Source organism: Hyperolius riggenbachi, chromosome 3 (assembly GCF_040937935.1).
Source record: "Hyperolius riggenbachi isolate aHypRig1 chromosome 3, aHypRig1.pri, whole genome shotgun sequence".
NCBI classification, from domain to species: domain Eukaryota; kingdom Metazoa; phylum Chordata; class Amphibia; order Anura; family Hyperoliidae; genus Hyperolius; species Hyperolius riggenbachi.
Genome location: NC_090648.1, coordinates 377,688,210 through 377,705,406, shown reverse-complemented (window position 1 = coordinate 377,705,406; position 17,197 = coordinate 377,688,210). Strand labels below are relative to the sequence as shown.

Genomic DNA, 17,197 nt, shown 5'->3' with positions numbered 1-17,197 from the left:
ATACCTCAGCAAGAGGTTCAAAGGTACTGGACATTAGGAAGTTGAGAACTTTGGATAACTCCCAAGGAGGCACGAGTTTTGAAGGAGATGGTTGTGACCTAGTCACCGACTTCAAAAATTTCTAACATGAATTTCTGCCAAAAGTTGCTTGTTAAGGAAAACCGAAAGAGCGGCCACCTGTACTCGCAGTGTACTGGCCGATAAACCTAATTCTACTCCATCCTGGAGAAACTCCAAAATGTAACGTAAACCGTTAGAGCGCACACTCTTCCTTTGTTTTTAGGAACAAAAAAACATTCCAAACTTTAAAGTAGATTTGCCTAGTATTAGGCTTCCTACATTTGATCAGAGTTGCGATCACTGTCTGAAAACCCCTGCCTCCTTAGGATTTGCCACTCAGGATCCATGCCGTCAGCTTGAACTGGTCTGGATTCGGGTGGATTTGACTCCCCTGGAATAGAAGGTCTGGCCTGGACCCCAGATGCCATGGACCCCTCAAAGTTAGTCTCTGTACACAGGGGAACCATGCTCTCCTCGGCCACCAAGGGGCTATGAACATATTTGGGCGTTCGAGGCTTCTATGCGTTTGCGCACTTTCGGGATTAGATTGAATGGGGGAAAGGCGTATAGCAGTCCCTGTGGCCATGATACTGATAGCGCATAAAGTCTGTTGGATGGAGAGGCAGGATGAAGGGAGCAGTAATCTGTCAACTTTGTGTTGGCTGGAGTTGCGAACAGGTCTAATATGGGTAGTCCCCATTTCTGAACTAGTGAGTTGAACATCTCCTGGTTTAGTTCCCACTCTGACTATTGGTCCTCTGCTGAGTTAGTCTGCCCATCTGTTCAGCTTGCCCTGAATGTGAGCTGCTGTGAGGGAGATCAAATTGTTCTCTGCCCATGAGATATCCTCTAAGGCTAACCCTCTGAGATCCTGTACCCTGGTACCTCCCTGTTTTCTGAGATACGATATGGTTACTATATTGTCGGAAAATACAATGACCTCCTTGTTCAGAATGTGAGGGGCTAGAGAGAGCAGACCCATCTGCACCGCTCGGGCCGAGGATATTCCTAAAGGAAGAGCTTGGTACTGATAGTGGCAAACGCTGTCGCCGAACCGAACTGCGAATCTTAGATACCTTTGGTACCGAGGATGAATTGGTACATGCAGATACGAGTCTTTGAGATCAGTAATCGCCATAAAGGCGCCGGGCCATATCAGATTTCGGACAGAGGCGATGCTTTCCATGCGGAAGTGTTTCTCCACAATGTAAGGGTTCAGATTTAAAGCCAATGGGTACCACTATAAAAATAAAAAAGTCAGATACTCACCTAAGGAGAGGGAAGGCTCGGTCCTAATGAGCCTTCCCTCTCCTCTCCCGGTGCCCTCGGTGCTGCGCTGGCTCCCCCGTTCGCGTCCGCTGCCGCAGGGACTTCGGAGGTCTTCGGGAGCACTCGGGCTTCCGAAGACGAGCCGCTCCATACTACGTACGCGCGAGTGCGTCATAGAGGGCGCTCGCGCATGCGTACTATGGAGCGGCCCCGTCCTCGGGAGCCCGAGTACTCCCGAAACATCCCTTCGGCTGCGGAAGTGGCAGTATTTGACCGAACTGGTCGAATACTGCCACGGGGGATCCTGCGCGGGACCGGGCACCGGGAGAGGAGAGGGAAGGCTCATTAGGACTGAGCCTTCCCTCTCCTTAGGTGAGTATCTGACTTTTTTTTTTTTAAACGATAAACATTCACTTTAATCATCTGAAAACTTTCCCAAGGCTTTTTGATTATAAAAACCCTCAAGTAAAATCCCTTGAAATGGTCCTCTACTGGTACCCTCTGGATTACATTTTGAGATAGTAGAGTCGTCACTGAGTCTAGCAAGGCCTGTGCCTTGTCTGGCTCCTTGGGGTTCCCTGTTACAAGTCTGCTGGGGGGAGGTCAGGACCGAAATTCCAGCTTGTACCCGTTCTTTACAAGGTCTAATATGACCTGGCTGGACGTAATCTTTTCCCAAGCTGGAAAAAAAAGAAAGAAGTCTCCCCCAGACCTGAGGCTTTCTGTCACTTGTCAGGTTTGGAAGTGCTGGGATTCCTTGACTTGTTGAACAAGGAATATTTTTCCCTTGCTGGAGTTATAGGTCCACTTTCTGGACTGACTCTGGTTTCTTCCCCCAGTCCTTTTGTTCTGGTAAGGACCCCTGTTCTAAAAGGGCTTACGAACTGGTTTCTTTTTCTTATCTGGGAATCTTTTGGCTTTATCTGAGGATCTCTCAAGTACTGTTTCCAGATCCTTCCCAAAAAGTAATTCGCCCTGGAAGTCCATCGCACAGAGTTTATGCTTGAAACCCAGATCACCTTCCCATGTATTGAGCCAAATAGCCCTGCGGGCTGAATTGATCAAGGCTGCAGCTCTGAAGCTTTCTAAAGCTGCATCTGCCAAAAAAAGCCACTGTCTTAACGATCACAGACAAGGAAGACAATATTTTCTCATGAGGAGTACCCTCCACTAAATGCTTCTTAAGACCGGATATCAATTTATCCAGGTTTCTGGCCAAACAGATAGAGGATATGGCAGGCTTAAATGAAAATGAAAACGGAATTCCCGGGCCCTCTTCAATAAAGTTTCAGCCTTTTTAGCAATAGGATTGTTCAAGTTGCCAATATCCTCAAATGAAAGGTCAGTCCCTCTGGAACAACTGAGCCAGAGGAGCGTCAAGCCTTGGACATTTGGCCCATGGAGCCTGATCTTCCTCAAAGGGGAATCGCCTCTTGAAAGACCTGGGAATGAACAATTTCCTTTCTGGATCTTTCCATTGTGATGAGATAATGTGCTTAATAGCGGAATGTACAGGGAAGCATTTAGTTGGCTGACCCTCCAACCCTCTAAAAATCTCGTCTTGGTTGGTGTGGTCCGACTCATAAATGGCCTTTAACAATTTCAATGCATCCTCAGCACTATACAAGTACTGTGAGGTTCTAGAGGGACCAGACTCAGGAGTTATATCAGAGTCTCTGCCCTCACCCTCCATGAACTCCTCATCCTCCTCCTCAGATATAGTCTCTATACCCCCTATCTGAGAATCCTCTCTTGGTAACTGAGCAGGAGGTAAACTCTGCGATAGAGACTGAGATGGAAAGACAGGCAACACACTATCCTGAAAAGAGGGTATCCCTGACACACCAGGGATCAGTCTGTCTTCAATGGGGGATGGCTGCTGAGCCCCCTGCGGTTCAGACACAAGCTGTGCTGGAACCGGAAAGGCAGACCTTAACGCAGCAAATGTAGTAGCCAGTTCAGCCTTCATAGCATTCATAAGGTCTAATGTGGCTCTATTGGCTGCATTTGTATCAACCGCGGTAATTGTGGTAGAGCACTGTTTAGCTAAGCAATCTATACACTGAGATCTCTTATACCCCGATGGTAAATTAACATCACATTTCCTACACCTTTTATCAGTGTGCCTCATCACCTGCAAAAAGCACAAACAAACAAGCCCCATAAGATAACAACCTATACTAGCTTAGAGAGGAGAGTAGTCACAGTACCTGTGGAGCATTCACTGCCTGCTCAGGTGCATCCACGGACTGCATGCTAGCTTCAGGTGCAGCCTCTATCTGCTCCATGCTGTTCACCCAGCTCTGCCAGTGAGACCAAGCGTGGCTTAAAGGGATACTGTAGGGGGGGTCGGGGGAAAATGAGCTTTACTTACCCGGGGCTTCTAATGGTCCCCTGCAGACATCCTGTGCCCGCGCAGCCGCTCACCGATGCTCCGGCTCCGCCTCCGGTTCACTGATCTCATCAAGAGCGCACAGCGCAGGCCCAGTATGGTCTGTGTCTGCGCAGTACACTCCTGGTGACATCAGCGGGAGCGAGGACACGGCAACGCAGGCGCAGTGGTTTTCTGACTTTAAAGTCAGAAATTCCAGAAGTGAACCGGAGGCGGGGCCGGAGCATTGGGGAGTGGCTGCGCCAACGCAGGATGTCTGCGGGGGACCATTAGAAGCCCCGGGTAAGTTCAGCTCATTTTCCCCCGACCCCCCTACAGTATCCCTTTAACAACCGGAATCTCCGACTAGTACCGCCTCCGCCAGTCACAGCTTCTATGCTGCCCAATCGGAAGTGCAACACTGCCCGCTCTGTTGCGCCCTCCTCCTCATATGAATCCGCTGTCTAACGCGGAAGACGCCGATACCACGAGGAGGATGACACACCCTCCTATGCGATCCACCAATCGCCATGTCACACTGATAGGAAGAACAGAGCGGTCGAACGTCATCTGCTAGCACTGAATGCGGAAGACGCCACCGCCGAGTGTATGCCCCGCTCCTGGTGCCGCAGCCTTATAGAGGTAAAACACCCCGGCGTGGAATTGGCGCCATTGCATCAAAGCCGGCGTCCATAGACGCTCAAACGCATAGCCGCCAGCAGCAGCAGCAGAACCTTCCTTAGCCCCACAAGGTTTCTGGAAGGAAGCAGCCAACAATGAAAACCACCATACTTCACCACCTAGAATGTCCACACAAGAACATTCCTCTGCAGCTGTCCTTAATCACATACCTAGATCAGGAACACCTATTCTAGAAAAAGACAGGTGCCACACAGGCTCCCCTATCCTCAGCATCCCTACTGCCTGTAACCTCGGGTGTAGGGAAACAGTCAATAACTGAGTTGGTTAGGAGGAAGAGGGGAAGCTTATATGGGCTGGGCCTGATTAATTCAATTATTTAATTTGCCCGTTTCCTTTCAGGGGTGGGTCAGTCTCCTCTCTGGAGGATGCCATCCTGAAGGACGATGAGAGAAAACTATATTTCTTTTGCCGCCTCTTGAGTCCTTTAAAGAGGAGCGGTTAGCCATACTATCTCAAAAGAAAAACCAACTCAGATATACAAGTAGAGTACTTCTACTTACATAACACATGTATTGTACTGTCCACGTTTTGATTTCAGTGAATTTTATGTAGTAAATAAAGAGCATTCTGTTTCAGGCATTTGCCATCTGAATTCCCTCTGACTGAAGCCAATCCTGATGTCATTACCGCCCTTACTCTGGAAGGACAGCCAATGCAAACACAGACAGTCTTCAGACACTCCCACCCAACTCTGTAGCTTGAGAAACATTGAGAAATATTGGCCAGAGAGGAACAGAGGTGTGGGAGGGGAAAACAGGAGGGAAAGAGGCTTCAGTCAGTCAATCAGGCTGCATTAGTTTGAAGACAATCCAGCATGCCCTGCAACTTCCTTTGTGTGGCATATATACTAAATAGGAGCCAGAGAAACTGGGGAATAATGGAGAAGAAAAATAAGAGATTAACTTTTGGATTGCCTGGTTAGCATCCTTATTACTCGTTTACCAGGTAAAAATAAAGAATAGATTTTTTGATTTTATGCCAGACAGTTACGCTTTAAAGACTGCCTTGGCTGAGACTCTAGCATGTGTACAGGAGTCCCCCAACATTGCCTTAAGACCTGACATGCTGGATCTTTAGCAACATCCAACCGACTCCTTAGCGCATTATTGTTCTACGCACACTATGCCTATTGAAGGTTAGTTCTTTATCAGCAGGAAATTAGACTAATTAGCGTGAAAAATAAAAACAAGTGCACCAATTCCAGAGTACTAAGCATTTGACTACAGGTAGTCCCCGACTTACGAACGACCCACAGCTACGAACGGCATGTATTCTGTGTTTCCATGGGAACAAAAATTCGAATTGGACTGGTAGTTTTGGAGAAAAATCAATAAAAAATAAATCTAAGTAAAATTGGCTTTTAAACTTGTCTAACAGGTCCAGAGGGCAGAAGTGACAGAGGGGGACACTGGAGGCACAGAGGACAGAGATGGCACAATGTTCCGACTTAAGAACAGATTCAGGTTAACAACGAACATACAGTCCCTATCTCGTTTGTTAACCGGGGACTACCTGTACTTAGAGAATGTCATTGTGAGGACTAGCCAGAGCCTATATTTGAGCCAAACACCTCTGGAAATATCTAAACGTCAGATTACGTGATGAGCTGCAGAAGATCTACAATATACTGTAGATCTGTAAATCTTGGCATATAAGGAAGACTTCAGCCTACAACTGCTGACAAAAGTTTTCCAAATAAGCATTGATTACAAAGAGTGTTGAAGCTGATTTTTTTTTTTACCTCTTTATTGTGCAGCCATCTTCAGCATTAAAATCAAAGTTGTTTTGCCGCATCCACACAGCAGAAGTAGTATTTCCCCAAAAATTCCCTAAATAGAATTCATGACTTTCCAGGTTGCAGATTTTGCTGCCTAGAAGAAGCAGAGTTGTGGGCAGGAAGAGGCGGAGCTCAACTGGAGAAGAGGCGAAGCTCGACTGGAGAAGAGGCAGAGCTACTGCGCACAGCTCTGCCTCTTCCAGGAAAGAAAATTTTGCAATTGCAGAACCTATTTAGGGCATTTCTGGGGGACATGACAATCGTTCTGTTGTGGGGATGCGGAGAAACAACTTGGATTTTAATGCTGAAGATGATCCACAATAAAAAGGAGGTGAAAAAAAAAAAAAAAGTCTGCTTCTCAATTAGGGAACGTTTGAGCATGTTCTTTCAAAGATACCAAAAAGCCAAGCGGTCTGTCTGAATGTACTGAAAACTGTACTCATGTAGAAACATAAAACCACCTAAAACATTTGTCATCAAAACACTAATGATTAATACAGGTCATCAAATTCCAATAAATGTTTTGAAAGCATTTGAGATATCGGTGCCTCAGTATACCTTTATCATTTGACAAGTCTTGATCTGAAGGTATTGCAGGTACGGAGCCGACATCTGGCTTGTTGATTAGGCTTGGCTTATTGCCAGGTTGATATGGAGCAAGTCCTTCCTGAGATGGGCAAGGAGTAAGGGATGGTGGTGTGGGGAAAGCATTAGGTAATGGCTGGGATGAGCAGGAGAATGGCTCTGGCTGGGGTGAGGTTACTGACAAAGGTGGGCAAGGACTGAGCGATGACTGGGGTAGGATGTAGTTAAGTGGCACCTGGGTAGGGCATGGGGTAGACTGTTGCTCAGATGGTGAAGATAACAATCCGGTTTGGTTTGAGCTTGGTGTAAGCATAGATTGGGTTGGACAGGGCACACAGTAAGGCTGATTTGGTGGAGGTGTTGGTGAGGTTGGGTATGGGGTACATTGTAACTGGGATGACCCAGGCTGGGGTATTGGTTGGTCAGGGAAAGACTGAGGCTGCAATTGATGTGGTGGAGAAGTCCGGTTGGCTGGAGAAGGCACTGACAAAGGTTGGGTTGGGTATGGGGTAGTTGGTGGCTGAGAGGGCTTTGGGGAACATGGCAAATGGGAAGGGCTTGATGGAGGTCCTGGTTGAATTTGGCATGGGGTAGACAAGGGCTGAGATGGCTGTGGAGAGGGTGCTGGCTGACACAAGTAGGGGCTAGATACTGGTTGGTCTGCGTAAGGCACTGGCTGGGATGAGTATGGATCTGAAGCTTGCCGAGAGGGTTGTAGAACGGATGCCGACTTGGTGGAGAATGGTGAAGGATGTGCTTGGCTCAAAGTAGGAGGCAGGTGAGATGGTGGTGAGGGTTCTGGTTTGGTTGGGTACACTGCAGCTGTTTGGCTTGAAAAAGGGGTAGACTGTGGATGAGGTGGGCAGGATGAAGAGGCTGTTTTGACTGAATGTGATGGTTGAGTTGGTGAAGTCGAGAATGTTCTGGATGGGGTTGGTGGAGGTGGGGGTGTTGGTTGGGTTTTGTACGGAGTTGACGGCTGTTGTGATGAATATGATGAGGATGCCGGTTCAGAAGGGTAGGATGTCGTTTCTGTTTGGGTAGGGTGTATTGTAGATTTGGGCTGGGAAGGATATGATGCAGTTACGGGCTGGGATGTGTAGTTTGCCTTAGGTGGACAGATGAATGATGTGAGCCTCTGCATCTCCACCATCTCTGGACTGTCCATCATAGAATCTCCAGAACCACTGAACAAATATTGTCCATTCGCATTGGATCTGGGTCTCGTAAAACGGGTCTCAGCTGGGTGGGTCAAATGAGGCCCAACGCCAGAGGAGTGGATTTGCTGTCCGTTTCCATTCCATGGAGGAGGTGATCCATGTCTATACAAAGTGTATGAGGTGGCAGAAGAAGAGGCTTTTCCATCTGGTTTAATCTGAAGAGCATAGTCTGCAGTATAGGGAACATGAGGTGGCTTCCTATCCTCATGAGCAGGTTTCCTCAAGGGGTATGAGGTCTCTGAAGTATTGATTTGGTCTTGAGAAGGCCTGAAGTCTAACCCTTTTCCACCGGACACGTCTGAGGTTCCTGGTACAGACTGAAAGGACAGAACATAAAATTATTAATATATTTTATCAGGCAAAGCAACTTTCCTTGCTGCCAAGAAAAATAATGACAAAAATGCTGACAACACACTTCAAACTGTATGTACAAAGGTACAATAGAAATATGGAGATTATACCTCAGCTAAAATAATGTGCATCATCAGTTTATATTGTTTATATCCTGTTTATATCCTGTACCAGGCAGAAGCCACCACATGTATATTGCCATTTCACAGTTTAATGTCAGAGGTCCCTGCACTGAGCTGTGGAACTCCAGCATCCCTAATCCTCAGAGGTTATGTCACCGTTGCTTCTGGGTGGGTCTACTTTTACCTCACATTACACTCTGCAGTGGCTAGTGTGGTCCTGAATATACACCGAAAGCCTATTCCAGTAAGGAGGCCTTTGGAGTTGTAGTAACATGAAGGGATTGTGGATTGTTAGCTTTGCCTGTGAAAGAGACAAGCCCCAGAAAAAGGCAAACTGTTTCTTCTTAAACTGCAGGAGATTTTTAATAGACATTGAAGCAGATTTGTCAACCCAAATGCAAAGATCACCAATGCAAAAGTGGAGGAGGTGCACAGAAAATTATTCTTGATGACTTATGGCACGTTATATAAAGCCTGGTACATGCTTTCAATTATGATTGGCAAATCACTTACCAATTTTACCACCTCCATGTAGTAATAGGGTCAACAGATATTGAATACTATAAACAGGTTGTGTAGGTAAAGCCTCATACTACATGGAGGTGGTAAAATTAGTGATTGGCCAATCATAATTAAAAGTGTGTACCAGGCTTAAGGGTACACACACATTTTACCACTTCCATGTAGAATGAGGGCCAACAGATATCGAATATTATGAACAGATTGTGTAAGTATGCGGTCATACTGCATTTAGGTGGTAAAACTAGCCAATCAAAATTTGATGTGTGGACGCCCCCTTACACTGGTTTTGATAACTGTCTAGTTATGCCAGCACTGTATATGCAGTACCTGCATGCTGTAATTCTTTACCAGCTGAAAGGGATTGCCAGGATGAGGTTCTGAAAGTCTCACAGGTCCACATGCCAGGCCAGGGTCAGCGCCCCGAAGGGAAGCATGCATTCCAGGTAAGGACAGCTATAAAAAGACAAAGGATAAGTTAGAAACTCAGGGCATGGGGCGGAAAACCCATTGGTGATTATCATTTACATCTAGCAACGTGCTACTGATGATGGCAGGTTAGGAGTCATTGGGAAGGTAATAGTTAGTCAATGGGGGTGGAGCACCAGTCTGTTACTTGGAGATTTGGGGGAGGGGGCTTCAGACTGGTACCATGAGTGCATGGTAAGGAATCTGCAGACAGCAGTGACAGAGACTTGGGCGCAGGATACAGCCGTTATGGCTTATCCTGCTCCTGCACAAGTTCCCGGCGACGTTAAATACGATTCCCCCTCCAGGCCGCCATGAATGGTGGGGAATGAAATAATTCGGCTTCCAGCAATTGCTGGAGGCCAAATAAGGTGTTTTATAAGTAACTTTAGCTTCGTCTTCTCGACGGCGCTGAAGTTACTCACTGTGTGCCGCTATAGCCGTAATTCCTATTACGGCCTATGGTGGCGGCGGCTGCGCCCAAATCTTCTGCGTTGGAATGAAAGTGTTCGGTGGGTGAAGGAATCAGCAAGTCGACAAAGGGGCAGGAGTTCTGTGGTGGACAAGAACCCCTCAGTCACTGATAATGTAGGGGACAAACCAGACAATCACATACTTAGGACTAGAACCCACTAGAGCAATTTTGTGAGCGTTTAGGGAGCGATTCAAACCGCTAGCAATTTCCCTTAACGCTCAGCTAATGTTAATGGATTCCACTGTTTAACGGATAAATTCCGCTGGAGCAATTGCGATTACCAAAATCGCAAACGCAGGACATGCAGCATTTTTAGTGTTTAGCGATTAGCATTTCTGCAATGTAAAGTATATAAATGCTGGCATAATCGCTCATCAAAACCTACACAGAGCGATTTTGCTAGTGTTTTTACATTACTGCACACTGTAAAGAAGTTAGAATTAATTGAAAGGACCAATCAGAATTAAAAAACGCTAATCGCTACACAATCGCTGGCAAAAGGCTGACACTTTAAAAACTCTACCAATATCGCTCATTAAATCGCTTACAAACTGCTAGCAATTGCGATTAGCGATAGCGTTTTGTAGTGGGTTCCAGGCCTTAGTTGTGTGAATGGGGGAGAAGCTTTAGATGGACAAGTGTTCACTGAAAGCAGGTTGGCAAAGGATGGCAGGTGGGGAAGAGAGATTGGAGACAGCAGTTAATTGGAAATTGCATCACGATTGCCTTCAGACACAGTCAAAGATGGGAACTGTCAGGAACATAAATCTCTTTATATACTATACAAAAATCACTGAAATAAAAACGTGGGCAGTGCAATGCAGATGTTATGTAAGCACAGCCTGTATATATCTACTGATGTGTTTTTTTTTTCTCTGAGACCCTATACCTAACAGCTCCTCTTTAAAAAGGAGTTAGGTAGGTAAGGGTATTAGAGGTAGGTGATATTGCTGAAGGGTGTAGGGGAGCGGTGTTCGACTCCCACTTTTTTTTTTTTTTTTTTTTAACGCCGGGAATGAGGTCACATCTGAAAATTTGTTTAGAACTTGATTTGTGAAGCCTTCATTTTTAGTGCCCTGCAGTAAAATGGTCATAAAGAACAGGTTGGAATTGGCTGCCATCTCAGTATACTTGTTAATGCCTTGTTTACTATAGGCAGTTAATGGAGACTTTTTTTTTTGCTTACAATGCTTTACTAGTCAATGCAGGAGGTGTATCTCCAAGAAAAAGAAACCCTTGTGCGTGATATTTAATCTGCTGTTAATATAAAGTACTCATGTATCATGGTTTATCACAATAAAAAAAGTAAAACAGATATGCTACCAAAAAGGAAAAAAAAAAAAAAAAATACACTGCCATACCCTCTTTCAGGTATGATATTCCTCTCAGTGTAAGATTACACTTGAGGCCAAATTAGCAATCTTGGCCAGCAGCCAAGTGAGATCAGCTGATTGTCGGCAATAGGGAATCCCGTGTGTTTTGTGATAGTTGCATAGTTATTTGGGTTGAAAAAAAGAGACATGCGTCCATCGAGTTCAAATAGAAAAAGTACAACACCAGCCCACTCCCTCGCATATCCCTGTAGATCCAGAGGAAGGCGAAAAACCCTTCCAAGGCATGGTCCAATTAACCCCAAAAGGGAAAAAATGCCTTCCCAACTCCAGATGGCAATCAGATAAAATCCCTGGATCAACACTACTGGACAATATCTAATAATTATAGCCATTGATGTCTTTCAACGCAAGGAAAGCATCTAAACCCCCTTTAAACGCAGATCTAGAATTTTCCATAACTACTTTCTGTGACAATGCATTCCACATCTTAATCACTCTTAGGCCTGGAACCCACTGCAAACCGCAAACGCTAAACGCAACCGCTAGCAATTTGTAACAGCGGTTTGCAAGCGGATTCATGCGCGTTTGCGGTCGCGTTTTGCAACATTGTATTTTTTTGCCCAGCGGGTGCGTAGCGTTTTGCGGTTTGCGGTTTTATCCTGATTGGTCGTGTGAATAATTTTTCATTTTGTTACATTGCGCTGCACCGCAAAACGCTAGCAGAACCGCTCAGTTTAGGTTTTGCTGAGCGTTTCCACTAGCGTTTCAATACTTTACATTGAAGCGCTAGCGCTCCCAAAATGCTGCAGGTCCTGCGTTTGCGTTTCTGAGAAACGCAAACGCTCCTGTGGAAGTTGCCCCATCCATTAACATTAGCACAGCGTTTTGGCAAACTGCTAGCGTATCGCAGTGCTGCCAAAAGCGCTCCTGTGGGTTCCAGCCCTTACTGTAAAGGACCCTTTCCTAAATAAATGGCTAAAACGTTTATCCTCCATGCGCAGATCATGTCCTCTAGTCCTTTGTGAAGGCCTAGGGACAAAAAGCTCATCTGCCAAGCTTTTATATTGCCCTCTGATGTATTTATACATGTTAATTAGATCCCCTCTGAGGAGTCTTTTCTTTAAACTAAATAAACCCAGTTTATCTAACCTTTCTTGGTAAGTGAGACCTTCCATCCCACGTATCAATTTTGTTGCTCTTCTCTGCACCTGCTCTAAAACTGCAATATCTTTCCTGTAGTGTGGTGCCCAGAACTGAATTCCATATTCCAAATGTGGCCTTTTTAACAGCATGGGCAATATTATGCTAGCATCTCGAGTTTTTATTTCCCTTTTAATGCATCCCAAAATGTTATTAGCTTTAGCTGCAGCAGCTTGGCATTGAATACGATTATTTAACTTGTTGTCGGTGAGTACGCCTAATGTTACATACACACTTGAGATAAAAGTTTTTGGAAAAGGCAAGATCACAGACCAATTTTACCCCATTCCATGTAGTATGAGAGCCATACCGTACACACAGTCTATTCTATGGAGCTGCACTCCCCATCAGATAAAATCTTTGCAAGATGCTGCACACATAGATGCCCGTACACATTCAAAAGATTATTAGCTACAATCCTAAAATGTATTCATTATAAACTAAATGCATTAATAATGCCCCTCTTACCATGTCACCCAGGGGGAAGGACTGCTTGGAAACCCCTCCATATTGAAGGGGGTGTTGGTATGTCTGTCCTTTGGAAGACTTATCCCTGGGTGGTTGTAGATGCTCCTCCCCATCCTCACTGGGCGATGACTGGTGCACCAGGCTGCTCTCTGAGCTTTGTCTCTTCCGGCCACTGTCTACCTTGGTCTTTCTCCAGCCTCTCGCCTTGGGGGGCCTTCCTTGGCTCCGCCTCTTGTAGGTCTTCTCTCTGCCATCTGTCCGGATCCAGCTCTCAGCATCAGAGTCCCCTTCATCATCAGCAAGGTGTTTTAGTAATGCTTTTCTGAAACATTGCTCCAAGTTCTCTGCCATCTGTGTGTACTCTGTAATATCCACATGACTTCATCAAAACACTGAACAACATTTCCAGTCACAGAAATAAGCCTGTACGAAGTACGGCCAGGGTGAAACATAATTGTCTATTATTACACGTAAATGATTTAATGAGATCCGACAAGTTAGAAAAGTGCTGCTGACATCTCAGGATGTATTGGTCTCAGACACCAAAATATAGAGTTATGAAAGATTTACTTTTACATATACTTCCCTACCACAAAGATGAGGGTGAGCTAACTTTACCTGAGCTCACCAACCCTGGAGCGGCCAGATAGGTGGAGTAAAAGAGCTTCCAACAAAGTAGTTTTGGAAATAGGCACACAGGCAACAAAACCAGTATTTTGAGGTCCACAAAAACTGCATTATTTATTTTGTAAATGTGGGCTATTTTACTTCCACATTTGGAGCAAATGAGCACCACACCTCAGAAACTCTACATTTTAAAGTAAAAGACAAAACAAACAACAAAAAACCTCCAGACCACCTGTATACAATGCTGCAAACTCTGTAGGAATTCCTCATCAGTGCCTAACAAGGCACACTGCCTGGTAAGGGGAACGCCAGCGCATACCACTAAGGCTGCATCTGAAATGACCACCAGCTCAGTGTGTAGCAGCTATATAGACTTTCTACACACTTCGCATTCAATTCAGATGCAAATCATATGCAAATCTGCTACTACGTATCATGCAAACAAGAAACTCAGCAGGAGGGGCTGGGAGCACTTGCCCGGAGGTCTGCCTCACCGTGGCGCAATTGTCTAGTATAATATACTTTGCATGCAAACCATATTGGAAGCTAAAGTACCTCCCAGTTTAATAAATGTTAGCACTTGTCTTGGATGCAGGGCATGCATTTTTCAGTCTGGCAGAGGCGGTGTATGCCTGTGCGATTAACCATTCAATTGCAGCATGTGTTTAGGGATGCACAGCCTTTTCCCCCCACCTTTCCTTAACAAGGCACACTGCCTGCCCTGCAAAATGAGAGGCACACTGCCTGCCCTGCAAAGAGAGGCACACTGCCTGCCCTGCAAAATGAGAGGCACACTGCCTGCCCTGCAAAATGAGAGGCACACTGCCTGCCCTGCAAAGAGAGGCACACTGCCTGCCCTGCAAAGAGAGGCACACTGCCTGCCCTGCAAAGAGAGGCACACTGCCTGCCCTGCAAAGAGAGGCACACTGCCTGCCCTGCAAAGAGAGGCACACTGCCTGCCCTGCAAAGAGAGGCACACTGCCTGCCCTGCAAAGAGAGGCACACTGCCTGCCCTGCAAAGAGAGGCACACTGCCTGCCCTGCAAAGAGAGGCACACTGCCTGCCCTGCAAAGAGAGGCACACTGCCTGCCCTGCAAAGAGAGGCACACTGCCTGCCCTGCAAAGAGAGGCACACTGCCTGCCCTGCAAAGAGAGGCACACTGCCTGCCCTGCAAAGAGAGGCACACTGCCTGCCCTGCAAAGAGAGGCACACTGCCTGCCCTGCAAAGAGAGGCACACTGCCTGCCCTGCAAAGAGAGGCACACTGCCTGCCCTGCAAAGAGAGGCACACTGCCTGCCCTGCAAAGAGAGGCACACTGCCTGCCCTGCAAAGAGAGGCACACTGCCTGCCCTGCAAAGAGAGGCACACTGCCTGCCCTGCAAAGAGAGGCACACTGCCTGCCCTGCAAAGAGAGGCACACTGCCTGCCCTGCAAAGAGAGGCACACTGCCTGCCCTGCAAAGAGAGGCACACTGCCTGCCCTGCAAAGAGAGGCACACTGCCTGCCCTGCAAAGAGAGGCACACTGCCTGCCCTGCAAAGAGAGGCACACTGCCTGCCCTGCAAAGAGAGGCACACTGCCTGCCCTGCAAAGAGAGGCACACTGCCTGCCCTGCAAAGAGAGGCACACTGCCTGCCCTGCAAAGAGAGGCACACTGCCTGCCCTGCAAAGAGAGGCACACTGCCTGCCCTGCAAAGAGAGGCACACTGCCTGCCCTGCAAAGAGAGGCACACTGCCTGCCCTGCAAAGAGAGGCACACTGCCTGCCCTGCAAAGAGAGGCACACTGCCTGCCCTGCAAAGAGAGGCACACTGCCTGCCCTGCAAAGAGAGGCACACTGCCTGCCCTGCAAAGAGAGGCACACTGCCTGCCCTGCAAAGAGAGGCACACTGCCTGCCCTGCAAAGAGAGGCACACTGCCTGCCCTGCAAAGAGAGGCACACTGCCTGCCCTGCAAAGAGAGGCACACTGCCTGCCCTGCAAAGAGAGGCACACTGCCTGCCCTGCAAAGAGAGGCACACTGCCTGCCCTGCAAAGAGAGGCACACTGCCTGCCCTGCAAAGAGAGGCACACTGCCTGCCCTGCAAAGAGAGGCACACTGCCTGCCCTGCAAAGAGAGGCACACTGCCTGCCCTGCAAAGAGAGGCACACTGCCTGCCCTGCAAAGAGAGGCACACTGCCTGCCCTGCAAAGAGAGGCACACTGCCTGCCCTGCAAAGAGAGGCACACTGCCTGCCCTGCAAAGAGAGGCACACTGCCTGCCCTGCAAAGAGAGGCACACTGCCTGCCCTGCAAAAAGAGGCACACTGCCTGCCCTGCAAAAAGAGGCACACTGCCTGCCCTGCAAAAAGAGGCACACTGCCTGCCCTGCAAAAAGAGGCACACTGCCTGCCCTGCAAAAAGAGGCACACTGCCTGCCCTGCAAAAAGAGGCACACTGCCTGCCCTGCAAAAAGAGGCACACTGCCTGCCCTGCAAAAAGAGGCACACTGCCTGCCCTGCAAAAAGAGGCACACTGCCTGCCCTGCAAAAAGAGGCACACTGCCTGCCCTGCAAAAGAGGCACACTGCCTGCCCTGCAAAAAGAGGCACACTGCCTGCCCTGCAAAATGAGAGGCACACTGCCTGCCCTGCAAAATGAGAGGCACACTGCCTGCCCTGCAAAATGAGAGGCACACTGCCTGCCCTGCAAAATGAGAGGCACACTGCCTGCCCTGCAAAATGAGAGGCACACTGCCTGCCCTGCATAAAATATGCTCTTACAGGGTACTAGCTAGAATCTTTCTAAAAGGAGTGCAAAATCACAGATTCGGCTGATCTGTACTAAACTACAGGCAAAACAGCGCAGCTTCTTATAGGTAATGATCTTCTGATCTAGAAATATTACAATTGCCAGTGCACAACAGTGAACAACCATTCTAGAGTTGACTTCTACTACTCACCGCTGTCCAGCCCATTGTACTTGACGCAGTTCTTAAAAATGAGTTTCAGGTCGCCAACAAATTGATCCTTTGTGAGGTAATAGCCAGACGATAATCTCTGCTCCACCCTAGAAAGGTCCATTGGGCTCTAAGATTGAAAAGGGCAGTTAGGACAATCGCTAAGACCTGAAAAACTAAAGTGGAACTACAAGTAACGGCACCCTCGCGTGCATCTTTTTTTTATTTAAAGGACAACTGAAGCGAGAGGGATATGGAGGCTGCCATATTTATTTCCTTTAAAAAAAAAATGCTTGGATGTCTTGGGGGGTATATCTATCTATCTGTATCTCGACTAGGACAGATTACGTGCTGCTCATAAAAAAAAAAATGTGCATTTTAAAGGATATCTGAGGTGAAAGGAAAGAAGTTCAGTTTAACTTCCATGGGGCTTCCTCCATCCCTCCCCAGTTTATCAGACCCCTTGTGGTGGTTCAGTGTGCCGTTGCTACTTACCAAAAGTTCCGCAAGCCACCCTTGTGCAAACCCAGCCGTGCATCTCCTTGATGGCGATTCCGTGACCGGGAGCGTTCTGCGCGTGTGCAGTTTGTAAAGACTGTAAAGACACACTATGGGAGTGCGACTTGTGGATCTTTCAGAGGGGGCAGCAGCACACTGGAGTGGATCAGAACCACAGCCAGGGACCTGACAGACTGCAGAGGGAGGTACTGGAAC

The 17,197-nt window shown here is 47.3% G+C and overlaps 1 protein-coding gene across 3 annotated transcripts in view; it reads right to left on the bottom strand.

Moving 5' to 3' along the window:
* Positions 1 to 17,197, bottom strand: part of CECR2 (CECR2 histone acetyl-lysine reader) — a 136,718-nt gene that overhangs the window by 34,670 nt on the left and 84,851 nt on the right. For all 3 annotated transcript variants that reach the window (XM_068277263.1, XM_068277262.1, XM_068277261.1), the window contains exons 13-16: positions 16,487 to 16,613; positions 12,922 to 13,283; positions 9,307 to 9,432; positions 6,738 to 8,301 (exon numbers count right to left, since the gene is read on the bottom strand). In XM_068277263.1, the coding sequence (XP_068133364.1) occupies positions 6,738 to 8,301; positions 9,307 to 9,432; positions 12,922 to 13,283; positions 16,487 to 16,613 (2,179 nt within the window). The remainder of the gene's footprint in view (positions 1 to 6,737; positions 8,302 to 9,306; positions 9,433 to 12,921; positions 13,284 to 16,486; positions 16,614 to 17,197) is intronic.